The sequence below is a fragment of the Melanerpes formicivorus genome, unplaced genomic scaffold (genome assembly GCF_026170545.1).
Source record: "Melanerpes formicivorus ecotype bairdi unplaced genomic scaffold, bMelFor1.0.p_v2 SCAF_6, whole genome shotgun sequence".
NCBI classification, from domain to species: domain Eukaryota; kingdom Metazoa; phylum Chordata; class Aves; order Piciformes; family Picidae; genus Melanerpes; species Melanerpes formicivorus.
In genome coordinates, this window is record NW_027142358.1 from 13,863,571 (window position 1) to 13,876,691 (window position 13,121).

General features: G+C 39.5%; 1 protein-coding gene across 2 annotated transcripts in view; it reads left to right on the plus strand.

The window, feature by feature from the left end:
• The window catches only part of VCL (vinculin), a 54,292-nt gene that overhangs the window by 37,081 nt on the left and 4,090 nt on the right, over positions 1 to 13,121 (plus strand). Inside the window, exons 11-19 of one of the 2 annotated variants that reach the window (XM_068139851.1) lie at positions 634 to 824; positions 2,209 to 2,408; positions 2,856 to 2,984; positions 3,957 to 4,106; positions 5,098 to 5,206; positions 6,016 to 6,318; positions 6,905 to 7,029; positions 7,337 to 7,522; positions 10,924 to 11,133. In XM_068139851.1, coding sequence (XP_067995952.1) covers positions 634 to 824; positions 2,209 to 2,408; positions 2,856 to 2,984; positions 3,957 to 4,106; positions 5,098 to 5,206; positions 6,016 to 6,318; positions 6,905 to 7,029; positions 7,337 to 7,522; positions 10,924 to 11,133 — 1,603 coding nt within the window. The remainder of the gene's footprint in view (positions 1 to 633; positions 825 to 2,208; positions 2,409 to 2,855; positions 2,985 to 3,956; positions 4,107 to 5,097; positions 5,207 to 6,015; positions 6,319 to 6,904; positions 7,030 to 7,336; positions 7,523 to 10,923; positions 11,134 to 13,121) is intronic. The other variant, XM_068139850.1, reaches the window with a different exon arrangement.

Genomic DNA, 13,121 nt, shown 5'->3' on the forward strand with positions numbered 1-13,121 from the left:
GTCATTACTTAGTAAACTGCTTAGCAAAAACCAGTGGAAAGGTGGACTATCTGACACTTGAGTTAGGGTCAATGTTCTGAGTTGTAACTGCAAACTACTAAGATAAGACTATCAGAAATTATTATTTCTGTCAGTTTTGTAGAGGACACTTGAGAATCAAAGTGGAGAAACAGCTATTGCAGAAACTGTGTTGTTCAATGTGCAGATAAATGATTTTTTTTTTTTGCTTCATTAGTTAGACAATTGAATCAAGTTTTCATTGAGATGTAGCTCTTGCATCTTAATGTGCTCCCTCTTTTAAAGTATATCTATGGCCTTGCATCTCTTGCTGTTTACTTTTCTGCTTGTAATTTGTGTGACATTTTTGCAGTTGCTCATTAGACAGCCATCAGTATGGGAAATAATGCATTGGTATTATCAATGATGGTACTATACTTTGCTCCAACGCTGTGCTGAACAGTAGAGAAGTGTGAGGAGTGGGTTTATGGGTGATGGATATACGTTATTTACTGAGACTCAAGTGCCAAATTTGATCTTTTTTAAAAATGTAGTAGTACCTTTCATTGTATCTTCCTGCTGAATGTGGGGCTAGTTACAGATCTTCATATGACTATACTTTCTTTTAATCCTTAGGGGAAAAGGTGATTCTCCTGAGGCCCGTGCACTGGCTAAGCAAATAGCTACATCACTTCAGAATTTACAGTCCAAAACAAACAGGGCTGTAGCAAATACTAGGCCAGTTAAAGCAGCTGTCCATTTGGAAGGCAAAATTGAGCAAGCTCAAAGGTGGATAGACAATCCTACAGTTGCTGATCGGGGAGTAGGTAAGTGTTTCTGTGTGTGCTGTGCCCCACAGTTAAATTATAAAACTTGTTAGTAATTGTTATGACTGAAACGACTCCTGAGACACTGAAGGCTTATGGAAACTCTTCACTGATGTGAAGACCTACAGTTCATTGCTGGAGGTTTATAGCCAAGTCCTGGCTGCAATATTGAATCAAGCTGGGCTATGATTCTCTATACCTTCTGAAAAGAACAACTTTGAAGCAGAGGACAATGTGTGCTGTAGAACAGATGAACTTTAGAGTGCGCCTTGCTCTTATTAGCGTACAAAGATAGATCCATGCCTATTTCAGCAGTTTGGACCTGATATTTTCAGTGCCACAATAATGTGAAAATACTACAGTGTTCTCTGCAATAGTAAAGATCATGTCACAAATAACTCTGTTTGCAGTAATCTCAGTAGTGCTTCAACACAAACTGAACTTCAAAGTTGTGAGGCAGGTTCTATGTTTTATTCTGTTAAAAATATAAGCCACTTCAGTAGTGTTAGCTGCTACAAATATTTACATGCAGCCATTTTAAGTTATGAATAGCTGAGTACTGGCTGAAGTCTTTAACTGCCAGATACAGACTAGGTAAGAAGTATTGAACTACTGAATGGATGTATGAAGCGTTCTGCTTAAGTGCAGCCAACCAAGTACAATTAAAAAACAGCATCTAAAATGATGGTGGCAGTGCTGAATGATTCGTGTATAGTCCAGGACCTGTGATTTCATTCTAAGTAATTCTGTACTTAATCATGAGTTTGCATTAGTCAGATTAAAATGACTTCAAAGAAAGAAAAGATTACTATTGTGTTTTTGAAAGAACAGATTCGTATGAAAGAATGGGAAGCTTCTGTGAATGCAAGAAAGATATCATCCACACTATAATCCATTTTCAACAGAAAAACTCTTGACACACTGTGCAGGCACATCCTGGACACTTGATGCTTCTCACCCATCGCTTGTGGAGTCCTGGGAGAGGACATTGTGCTTTTTCTTTTGTTTTCTTCTTGGCTTTTTCCTCCCTCTTCCTTTTTGTCTTCTAATGACTTGCGATGATGTGGAAATTGATTGCAGCACTGTGAATCTGCAAGTGCTTTCTATTGGAGTGACTAGACTAGTTATGTAGGACTACTTGATAGCTGTTATGGTTAAATTTGCCAGACTAGTTAAAAAGGATGCATCTCAAGCTGGAGTTACTGTACTAAGCAAAAAGAAACTGGTAAGAGTTAATTCCTTTTACACCATGATAAGCTGCAGATGATCTGCTCTACTACCTAGAGAGTTGAAATCTGAAGTACCACTAAATTGTGCACCTGATTTATGCTTTCAGTTTTTTGTTCCACTGTATCTTAATGTAATATCACTTCCTTGACTGTAGGCCAGGCAGCAATTCGGGGTCTGGTTGCAGAAGGTCGTCGTTTGGCCAATGTCATGATGGGACCTTATCGTCAAGACCTGCTTGCCAAATGTGACCGTGTTGACCAACTGGCTGCTCAGCTAGCTGACCTTGCAGCAAGAGGGGAGGGAGAGTCTCCTCAAGCCAGGGCAATTGCTGCTCAGCTTCAGGACTCACTAAAGGTGAAAATATGCTCTTGTACAGTGAAACACATCGCGTGCTGAACTATTTGCACTCCCAAGCTAAGTTGCTTGTATGTATGGGGCATCAATGAAAACAAAAGCACAGTAAAAAAATAAATCTGCTGGCTGAGTTGAGATGCTTGAACCAAACGTTCGGTAGGTCTCATTTTAAAAGGAAACTGTCTGTTAGTATTGCAAATTCAGAGGGTGAGGTTTCAAATTGTGCTGTTCATAGCTTCTGATGCTGCTTCAGGGACTGGTATGTAAGCTTCTTGTATTTCAAACTATGTAAAAAGCGATTAATTGATCATGCTTTTAAGATCATTTCATCTTAAATGGCATTGTATTGGGCTTTCTTTGGAAGAAGAGGTTTATGGGATTTGAATCCCTACAAGCTCAATACTGTTGTACCATATGCTAATATTTTTGCTTCTTTATTTTTTTAAGGATCTTAAAGCACGGATGCAAGAGGCGATGACCCAGGAGGTTTCTGATGTGTTCAGTGATACTACAACTCCTATTAAACTGTTAGCAGTAGCAGCCACTGCTCCCTCTGATGCTCCCAATAGAGATGAGGCAAGTATACCCAGGTGGTCTTTTTCCCATGTGGAAGTTGAGTTACTGTTTTATTTTACCTGAACTGATATTTTGGGAAATTAATCTGTATCTTTTTTATTAAGGTTAAGTTTCACAGCCTTGTCATGTAAATCTGTCTGGACTCTTGCAAAGTGTGCTGTACATGCCAGGAAACTGTATTGTCCCTGACCTCAAGAAATGGCAAAGTCTTCTCCTGTGATGTTCATACTGTGTTGCCTTCAGCATGCTAAAAGATCTTGTGCAAAGATCACTGGCACACTAGTTGTTGTACTGTGTATCTCAACATAATGATGATTAAAACAGTGAAATTCATGCCAATACTGATCAAGAGATTCCACCTGTTCTTGTGCTAGATATAGTTTCCAGTGCTTCTAAGCTGCTGGCTAGATATGAAGTATCTAAAACCTCTGACTGACAGCTTTGTCTACATGATTTAACACAACAAAAATGATTCCCAAGGCTTTGGGGAATTCAGCTTTTTGACAGTATAACTTCTTGTCAGAGTATTCAGTTCCTTGAGTAACTAAGGATTGTAGAAGGAAGAAATTTTATTCTTATGTAAAGCTTCAATTTTTAGGGTAAAATTTTGTATTTATCTTCCGAATGTAGTTTATCTTCACACCCATAATCCAAGAGTAACCTCTATTACCTAAAACAGTTTTTAATGCACTATTTCTTTTTTTTTTACAGTAGTTGTCATCATGAATTAGCATATTTAACACCTCAAAAATAGTGTGGTAGTATCCTTTGTTGCCCAGATGAGTTGTAAGAAAATCCAGTAATCTTGAAGCCATTTTAATTTTTTTAATCTTTAAACTTTTGTGTCCTCAGGGGAGATGAATTAACTTTGGATGTTTTGAAGGTGTCTCTGGTATTTGACACTTAGAAGAAATTGTGTATTCTGTGAGGGAATTTAGGCTTTTTTAATGGCTTGTCTTTTCTGATAACTAGGTGTTTGATGAAAGAGCAGCAAACTTCGAAAACCATGCTGCTAAACTGGGAGCTACAGCAGAAAAAGCAGCTGCAGTTGGGACTGCGAATAAAACTACTGTGGAGGGCATTCAGGCAACAGTGAAGTCAGCAAGGGAACTCACTCCACAGGTTTGCTTCCCTAGTCTCAAAAGACTACATGGAGGGCTGGAGACAACTTCTGTTGCTTCTGTTCTCAGAGAAAGATGTTAATACCAGCAAGGAACATAGCGTTGACACTTAAAATGAGAGTGGCAAATATTTTGTGTGTGAGATAACAAGTAGAATAAGCTGATCAAATGGCAAATCTTACTCTGCAGATTTTGGACAGAGATGTCGGTGACTTATCTTGGACCACATGACCTATAAGGAATGTCTGAGGGAGCTGGGGTTGCTCAGTTTAGAGAAGAGGAGGCTGAGGGGGAAACACTAACACACTCTACATCTACATGAAGTGGGGCTGGAGCAAGGAGTGGGGACAGCCTCTTCTTGATGACAAGTGACAGGGCTAGAAGAAATGGTTTTAGGCTGTGCCTTGGGAGGTTTAGGCTGCATGTTAGGAAATACTTCTTCACTGAAAGGGTTAGCAAATACTGGCATTGTCTACCCAGGATAGTGGTGGAGTCACCATCTTTAGGGGGGCTGTTCAAGCAGCATGTGGAGCTGGCATTTAGGGACATGGTCTAGTGTTGACCTTTCAGTGCTGGGTCAAGGGTTGGACTGGATGATCTTTGAGGTCTCTTCCAACCAGATATATACTGTGATCCTTGAAACAAAATTACTTGAGCTTCAGTAAAATATGTAAGGGGAAAAAATGCTCCATAATTCCATCTACACTTCCATCTAAAATTTTGGTGGTGGAATAAGTGTTATACCATACTGCTTTCAGGAAGTGCTTTTAAGATTGTATTAGCAATTTTGAGGCAAAAAAAGTGCATGTCAACAAATTCCAGAAGCGTTGTTAAATCTTCAGGTAGCTAGATGCTGAACTAAAATTAACGGAATGGTGTTCCAGATAAGGAGCTACAGATCTATTCCTGAAAAAAAAACCCAAAACCAACAAATTAAGATGTTGTCATGAGGTACTGATACTTCTGTAACTACAAATGTTTTCTGTTGACAGGTAGTATCAGCTGCTCGTATCCTCCTGAGAAATCCTGGCAATCAGGCTGCTTATGAACATTTTGAGACCATGAAAAACCAATGGATTGATAATGTTGAAAAAATGACAGGTAGAGTATGAATTGCTTCATGTGTGTTAATTCTGAGCTTCAGGGAAACACATTTGGCTTTAGTTCTTATGTGGAAAAGTCAGGATAGTATTTCTGGCAATTGCTATTCGAGCAGTATATCAGTGTAGCAACTTGAGGTTTTGTCTGCCTAATCTTGACATGTTGAACGAGGACAGATAATTAAGTGGGGATAAGAAAACATGTTCAGAATAATCTGTCAGCTTGATGACAGCAGTGAATAAAACATGGCTACTGATCTACTAACCTTGCTGAGACTCTTAAATGCTGCTGTCTTTCCAAACTGCCGATTCTTTGCACTGGTCTGTTAATCTCCTGACTGTATACTACCTCTTTCTTCATCCCTATAATTAAATCATGGGTATTTTAAATCTTACTCCCTTGTCACTATATATCACACTCCTGCAAAAGCACAGCCAGAGGGATATTTCCTGTTGAATGAATAAGAGAGGTACAGAAAGTACTGAATATGCTTACAGAAATTTGGTGGGAGGAAGAGACTCAGTGCAGTGCATATATTATGTGAGCCAGTCCTTGACTCATGCAACATACTATGGTAGATGAGTAAGAGTTGGTGATATTGTTAGTGGGAAACAGCTTGACTATAGTTACTGTGATGGAGGTGCCACATAATTGGAAGTGAAACTTCAGTAGTACATTCAGTCTGATTTCCATGCCCCCTTCTGTCCCTCTCCATCCTCCAGTTTGAAAATGCCTACTTCCCTGGTTCTGAACAGTCTGTGGAATACCAGATGTTCCTGGAATACTGATGTGTTTTACTTTTATTCTAGGGTTGGTGGATGAAGCTATTGATACTAAATCTCTGTTGGATGCTTCGGAAGAGGCTATTAAAAAAGATCTTGATAAATGTAAAGTTGCAATGGCCAACGTTCAGCCTCAGATGCTTGTAGCTGGTGCTACCAGCATAGCTAGGCGAGCAAACCGCATCCTGCTGGTAGCAAAAAGAGAGGTTGAAAATTCAGAAGACCCTAAATTTCGTGAGGCTGTGAAAGCAGCCTCTGATGAGCTCAGCAAAACTATATCACCGATGGTAATGGATGCTAAGGCCGTGGCAGGAAACATTTCTGATCCTGGTAAGAATTCAGTTAGCCGATTTCAAATGTATTTTTCACTGGCTGAAGTAGTGCTCACTTTGTCTTGTATAGCTGTGTGTCCTCTTATGCAAGTATTGTGTACACTTGAATCCCAGAATGTTGAAATGAAGGTTGCCACATGGAACTGCTGAATCCTGCTCTTCTAAAATGCAACCACAGACCTTTGGCACATTCAACAACAGAAAAAAAAGTTCAGCATTTTAGTTCACTGTGTGATTTCATACACTTTACTAGATGTATTTGTTGCTGGTTATCAGTAGTACTACTTCATGTAGGAGAACATCACACGATTTCTTTCATTCCCAAAGCTGTTTTGGGAATTACTTTGGCTGTTGAGAGAGTGACTGTTTCTCAACACTCAAGCTAGGTTATTTTGTGTTGCATATTATGCTAACATTTCAAGCATAAATCCACTGCAAAAGTTTTGGTAGTCTTTGAACTTTTTTGTCTTTTTAATATTTAAAAGTGTAGTCAGCACAGTATGTCATAGAAATAACTTTTGGGTAGTGTTGCTCTTCTAAATATTACAGAATGCTGTTAAACTGGTAATGGGATTTTTCTTCAGGTTTGCAGAAGAGTTTCTTGGATTCTGGATACAGAATTCTGGGAGCTGTGGCCAAAGTCAGAGAAGCTTTCCAGCCTCAGGAGCCAGATTTTCCCCCTCCTCCTCCTGACCTTGAGCACCTTCATGTAAGTGCAGCCTTAGTTTGTAATACAAAACACAGTTGTGGATCATGCACTGAAATTACTTGGGTATATCTTTATTCCTTAGAAATAAAATGCATGATGTGGCATGCATGTAAGTAGTCTTAATTCTAAACCACACCGATGCATCTTCCAAAACAAGAGGTGAAAACGTGGTGGCACTTCTAACAGAGTGTACTTGAGAAAATGGAAAAAGGCACGAGGTGGTGAAATCACGCCTTGCTGTGACACCACGCTTAACTCAACACATGTACTGTTTCACTGTGCTGAATAAAGTTTTTGCCTTTTTCAGTTGACTGATGAGCTTGCTCCTCCAAAACCACCACTGCCAGAAGGTGAGGTTCCCCCGCCCAGACCACCACCACCTGAAGAAAAGGATGAAGAGTTCCCAGAACAGAAAGCAGGGGAAGCTATTAATCAACCCATGATGATGGCTGCTAGGCAGTTGCACGATGAAGCCCGGAAATGGTCTAGTAAGGTAAGAAGTGGTGAGAAAACAGAATTTGACTTTGTTTAATCCTTTTTTGGCTCAGCATTTGGTCCAGAGTCAGTTATCTCAAAAACAGAGAACTTTTATAGACAACAGTAAAAACACTGCAGTAGGAGGAATTGGAAACTCCTTCAAGGTCACAGTCAGACTGAGTCAACTGTTCTAATATTTGGAATTGCTCTAATACTTTATTAGTGTACCTCTGTGAACACAAATATGCCTTGTATGCTAAGCTGTTTTGTGGTCCTTGATGCTAATATTGCCTAGAGAGCTATTAACACATAGGCCTTTCTAGGATGACAATCTCTCTGGGCAGCCTGTTCCAGTGCTCTGTCACCCTCAAAGGAAAAGTTATAGTTTAAGTTCAAGTGAAACCTCCTGTGTTCTGGTTTATACCCATTGCCCTTTGTCCTATTACTGGGCACCAATGAAAAGAGCCCAGCCTCATCCTCTTGGTCCTTGCCCTTTAGTTATTTATAAGTGTTGATAAGAATCCCTTTCAGTCTTCTCTTCTCCAGGCTAAAGAGCCCCAGCTTTCAGCCTCTCCTTGTATGAGGGATACTCTAGTCTCCTAATCATCCTCATAGCCTGCCATTGCTTAGTGTCCAGTAGTCACCCTTCTCTCTTGAACTGGGCAGTCCATAATTGTAGATAGCCCTCCGGATGTGACTTTAGTAGGGCAGATGGGAGGGGCAAGATAACTTCCCTCAACCTACTGCATGCACATTTCTTAATGCACCACAGAATACTGTTGGCCGCCTTCACCATAAGGTTGCCTGGCTGGGCCATGGTTAAATTGTTGTCCACCAGGATTCCCAGGTCCTTCTCTGCAGAGCTGCTTTCCAATAGATCAACCCCTAACCTGTGCTGATGCATGGGGTTATTCCTCCTCAGGTGCAGGACTCTAACACTTGCCCTGGTTGAACTTCATGAGGTTTGCCTCTACTCAACTCTCCTCACTGTCCAGATCTTACTGAATGGCATCACTGCCTTCTGCTGTGTCAGCCACTTCTCCCAGTTTTGTATCATCAGCAAGCTTTGTGATAGTACACTCTGTCCCTTCATGTAGGTCATTAATGAAGATGTTGAACACTCTTTAAGTGACTGAAAAGTCTGTATGGATGTTGCAGAATTCACCTGCAGGTATCATAAGCTGCTTTGTTTTAAGTCTGAAAAGAGCTGCAAGCCTACTTTGCAGTTAATCCAGTACATTTATGATCAGAGAAGTGACCATACATAGATGGCCTGGTCTCATTCTTTTTTTGCAGTAACACTTGTTACTGAGGCCAAAATCCTTCATTTCCTTACCATTTCAGACAATCTAGCATGGATTTTTAAGTCCTGTAAATGCTAACACAAACTTTTTTCCACCTACAAAGCCAGTTTTTCTCTCTGGCAGCAGCTCAGTAGGAACTTCTGAGATTCAGGCTTCTACAGGTACAAATGAAAGGCCAGAATTTGATTTTTAAAATCTCCACTTCTTCCTTCCACCACATTTCAGCTTCCTCAAAGTGTTTTGATGTTTGAATCCCCAAATAGGTAACTTAACACATAGTAGGTAGTAAAATGCTTTTACTATAACGCATATGAAATAATCTACATATATATATATTATTACCTACATAATATATATAGAAATATTTATCAAAGCCAAGCAGCAGACATTAAAACTCTTTGCTGATTATGAAAAATCTCTAGGCTTAGTGTCTTGAGATTATAAAACACTCTTCATTGCTCTTGCTTTAATTTGAGACCAACAAACCAGTAAGATAGCCTAACACATGTCCTTCTCATTCTTTTTAAGCAGTCCCATTTTAGCAATAAATGTACAGTTATTCTGATGGCATATTTGAGGGGAAGAAGGTTTAAAAACATTTTCTGGGTCTCTGAAGTCACCTCTTGGGTGGAAGAGAGTTTGAGGAAAATGGGTTAGATCTGGAAAGACAGAAACAAAAGGTCTTGCTCATACTGAAGCACAGCAAACAGAGGGTCAACTGTTTTCTGCTCCTCCCTCCCCCCAGTTAAGTTAGTCTACTGTTACTTTATCATGTGTTACACATCCAGAGGAGGTGAACACCTGTTTAATCCTTCAAAATGTTTCTGTAATATCCTTTGTTCCTATAATATTTAAAATAGCTTATTTTTTTCTTCACATAAATTCCACAGAATGGGTTTTGGGCTTATATATTCCATTTTTCTCATGGAACACAAATTGAACGCTGTCAATTGCTTTAGCTTTACCTGCCTTTCCTCTTCATTGGATAAATCAGAAAATGAGGGATATTTGGAAACCTGCCATTCAATTAGGACCTAAATAGATGTTGATTTTTGATAGTGAGTTGATTTGGCAGTATATAAAAAGTTACAAATTTCTTCCAAAATGTCGTTGTGTTTTCGCTGGTGTAGATGATGTGATTGTTTTGTTTGTGTGTGGTGGTGTGTGTTTTTTTTCTCTAAGAGGCCATATGTTAAGTAAAACACAGTTGAAAATACATAGGTTTTGGTAAGGATAGCTTGCCTTCTTTCAGACTTGGCTTTACTCAAACAAATAGTTAATAAATTGGCAGAATATTTTTGTATTGAAATATTTTTGTATTGAAATAATGCTGTATAAATACCTGTATTTATTACCTCTCCTGTTTGACTCTAACACAATATATTTGCTTGAATCTTTTTATTTTTTTGAAGGAAATGGGTACAACCTTGTGGCAAAACAGTATTTCATATGCTTCATAATATTCTTACTCTACTAATTCTGTTTCAGTCTTTTTAAAGAACTGTAATACACATTCCTAACATCCAGTATCACCTCCTTTTCTTGTTCTATTTCATGTTATCTGCAGTACTTCAATACTCACTTCTACAGGGTCTTCCATCCCGGTTCTTTTGTTTTTCCATTCTACATCAAGCAATGTCAGTGGTTTTTCTGCTATCTCTTCTTACCACATGTATGTGAATGGACTCCCAGACAAAGCTTTCTATCTGCACAAATAACACACTCATCAGCTGCTTCTGCCTGCTTCTGTGCAGTCAAAATGCCTTTCATTGAAACCAAAAAATCATTCATTTCACCATTGTCTTGCCAGAAAAATGTTGTTCTGCAAGTCAGCCTACACTTGTACAAGCTGTAAGCTCAGTTGAAAGTTGCTGCATCTTTGACTTACAACTTCTTAATATTTTGATTCACAGGTGGAATGTTTGTTTCCTTCTGCTAATCTCTTATTCCTTCCCTTCCTCCCTTTTACCTGATCCTAGAGCTGGCTTGTCAGATCCTGAGAGACCAACAGGATGTTTTGGTCACTAAACCAGGCTCAGCTCATGCTCTTCTACCAAATATTGCTTCTTGTGCTAACTATCCCATTTCTCCACCCTTGCTGCCACCTGCAAAGCCTGATGTGACTGTGATTAATGAAGCGGCTGAGGCTGGTGTAGCTATAGATGAGGAGGATCATGCAGATGTTGAATTCACTCTCCCCTATGACATTGAAGATGATTACGAGCCTGAGCTGCTGTTAATGCCAACCAATCAGCCCGTTAACCAGCCCATTCTGGCTGCTGCTCAGTCTCTACATCGAGAAGCAACCAAGTGGTCCAGTAAGGTACTCCTGAGTCTCCCTGGGGACTGATCCGTGTGCATCCAGCCATTTGGAATGCTGACACATTTGCATCACTCTTGAACCCTGCTGGGCCCTGCCATTCTGAATGAATAAGTACTTGTGTCTGCATTTAATTTTAAAGACTGAGATTGGCTTCACAACTTTGCTAGATCTGTTTGTCAGTGGGGATTGAAGCTTGAGTTGGGTCACTTATTAATCTTCAAAGGCTTCCTCTCCCTTTGTGTCTGCCTGTTCTTCTCTCCTATAGCAGTTTTCAAATTGTAGTAGGAGTTACCTTCCTTCCTGCCACATTCTTTTGAGCTACCTGGGAAGCCATGGGTAATGGTTTCTTAATGATTTCCAGACACAGCAGAGTATACAGAATTCAATAAGTCATTTAACATGTCTATTGTTCTTTGCCGCCATTGATGCCATCAATTAACATACCTCCCGATGAGGAATGGCTTTGTATGGCAGTGTTTATTGAAGGGGACTGACTGCTGGCTTGTGCTTGGCTGTACTGCAACTGCTAGTCTCGAGAAAATTCTTCTATTAAGAACCTGCACTGAATGCTGTTAGCTGCTGAGGTTATGCTGATATGAAACCAGTGGAAATCTTACTGTGGGGTTCATTCACAAGTAGCCTGTCTCTTCTGTCTAAGCACAAATGTTTGCAAGACTGGTCACTCTGTAGCATGCTGCAAAAAGCAGGGTTGGTGCCCTATAATAAACAAAGCATAGGGGGGTGTGTGTCTGTGTACATTTGTGTGCATATTTTTACATAGATATACTAAACCATTTTAATAAAGGGCTTTAAAACTCTTCTTATCCTTTTCAGATTCTGATGCTTGGATAACTTGTTAGAGAGCTTCGTAAATGACACTGGCCCTAATTTCTTGCTCCTCCTACGTGAAAACATGGAAATACCTTGTGTTATGTCACTGGCATCCTAACTGGTTATACTAGCAAACTGTGTAGTTATTAGGTCACGGTAATTAACAGTTCAGCTTTTCGTCATCTGTATCTGGAAAAATCTGAGAGTTGTTCTGGAATTTGCTAGTAGTGAGCCACAAAAGTGTGCACAGGGATAGAGAATAGTATTTGCAAAGCTGGATTCTCACCGTCTAGTCTTCACTCTGAACTTCATTAGTCATTAATTGTGGACTACACCAAGGAAGGGGTGTGCTCATACTGAAACTCACTCTAATACCTCACCCACATAACGGGAATGTTTCATGGCACCACATACTTCACTTTGGTCTAACAATTTTGTCTACAAGGGTGAATGTAAATATACTAACAGTTGATCATCTAGGTCTGATTTTTGTTGCACTAGGTTTCTCTCTGGAACAGCGTATAAGAAATGGTTCTGCTGTGGTCATGCTTAATTCACATTTTTCAAATATTTCTCCAAAATGTTACTCTGTCATTTTGATGTACAAGAAACATAAATTTTAATGTAAGAAACAACATTAGATTATCTTTTGAACTATCATATTCTCTCCTGGAAGCTTTATTTTAAAGGGGGAGATTTTGTCAAAAAGCAAGACTTGGATTCTCTTCTATTCATTCTCTGGCATTATAGCAGAATAGCTGAGGCCTTAACAACTTCAGTTTCAGATGCCACTGAAAATTTTATGCTCAACTGTTGTGACTGTATTGTTTAACTTAGTGCTGTTTGGTTTACCAAGCTATGCAGCGCACATCTTAATTCAGAAAAAGCCTTTTTGGGGAAATCTAGAATTTCACATGCTAATAACGTTTTGTCTTAAACCTAGCCAGTGGAGCAGTAAATAGAATTCCATGGATAAACTAACACTTTGCCACTTCTTTTCCAGTTTTGAAGTGAAGTTTTTTCCTGAATATTAAGAAGAAAAATATTAGAAACATATGATTAGTACAGATCTCCCCTGTTCCTTGAAGAAACCTCTTCTGTGTTCACAAACGATTCTTTCACCTGTAACTTCTGGAAAGGGTTCCTACCAACATATA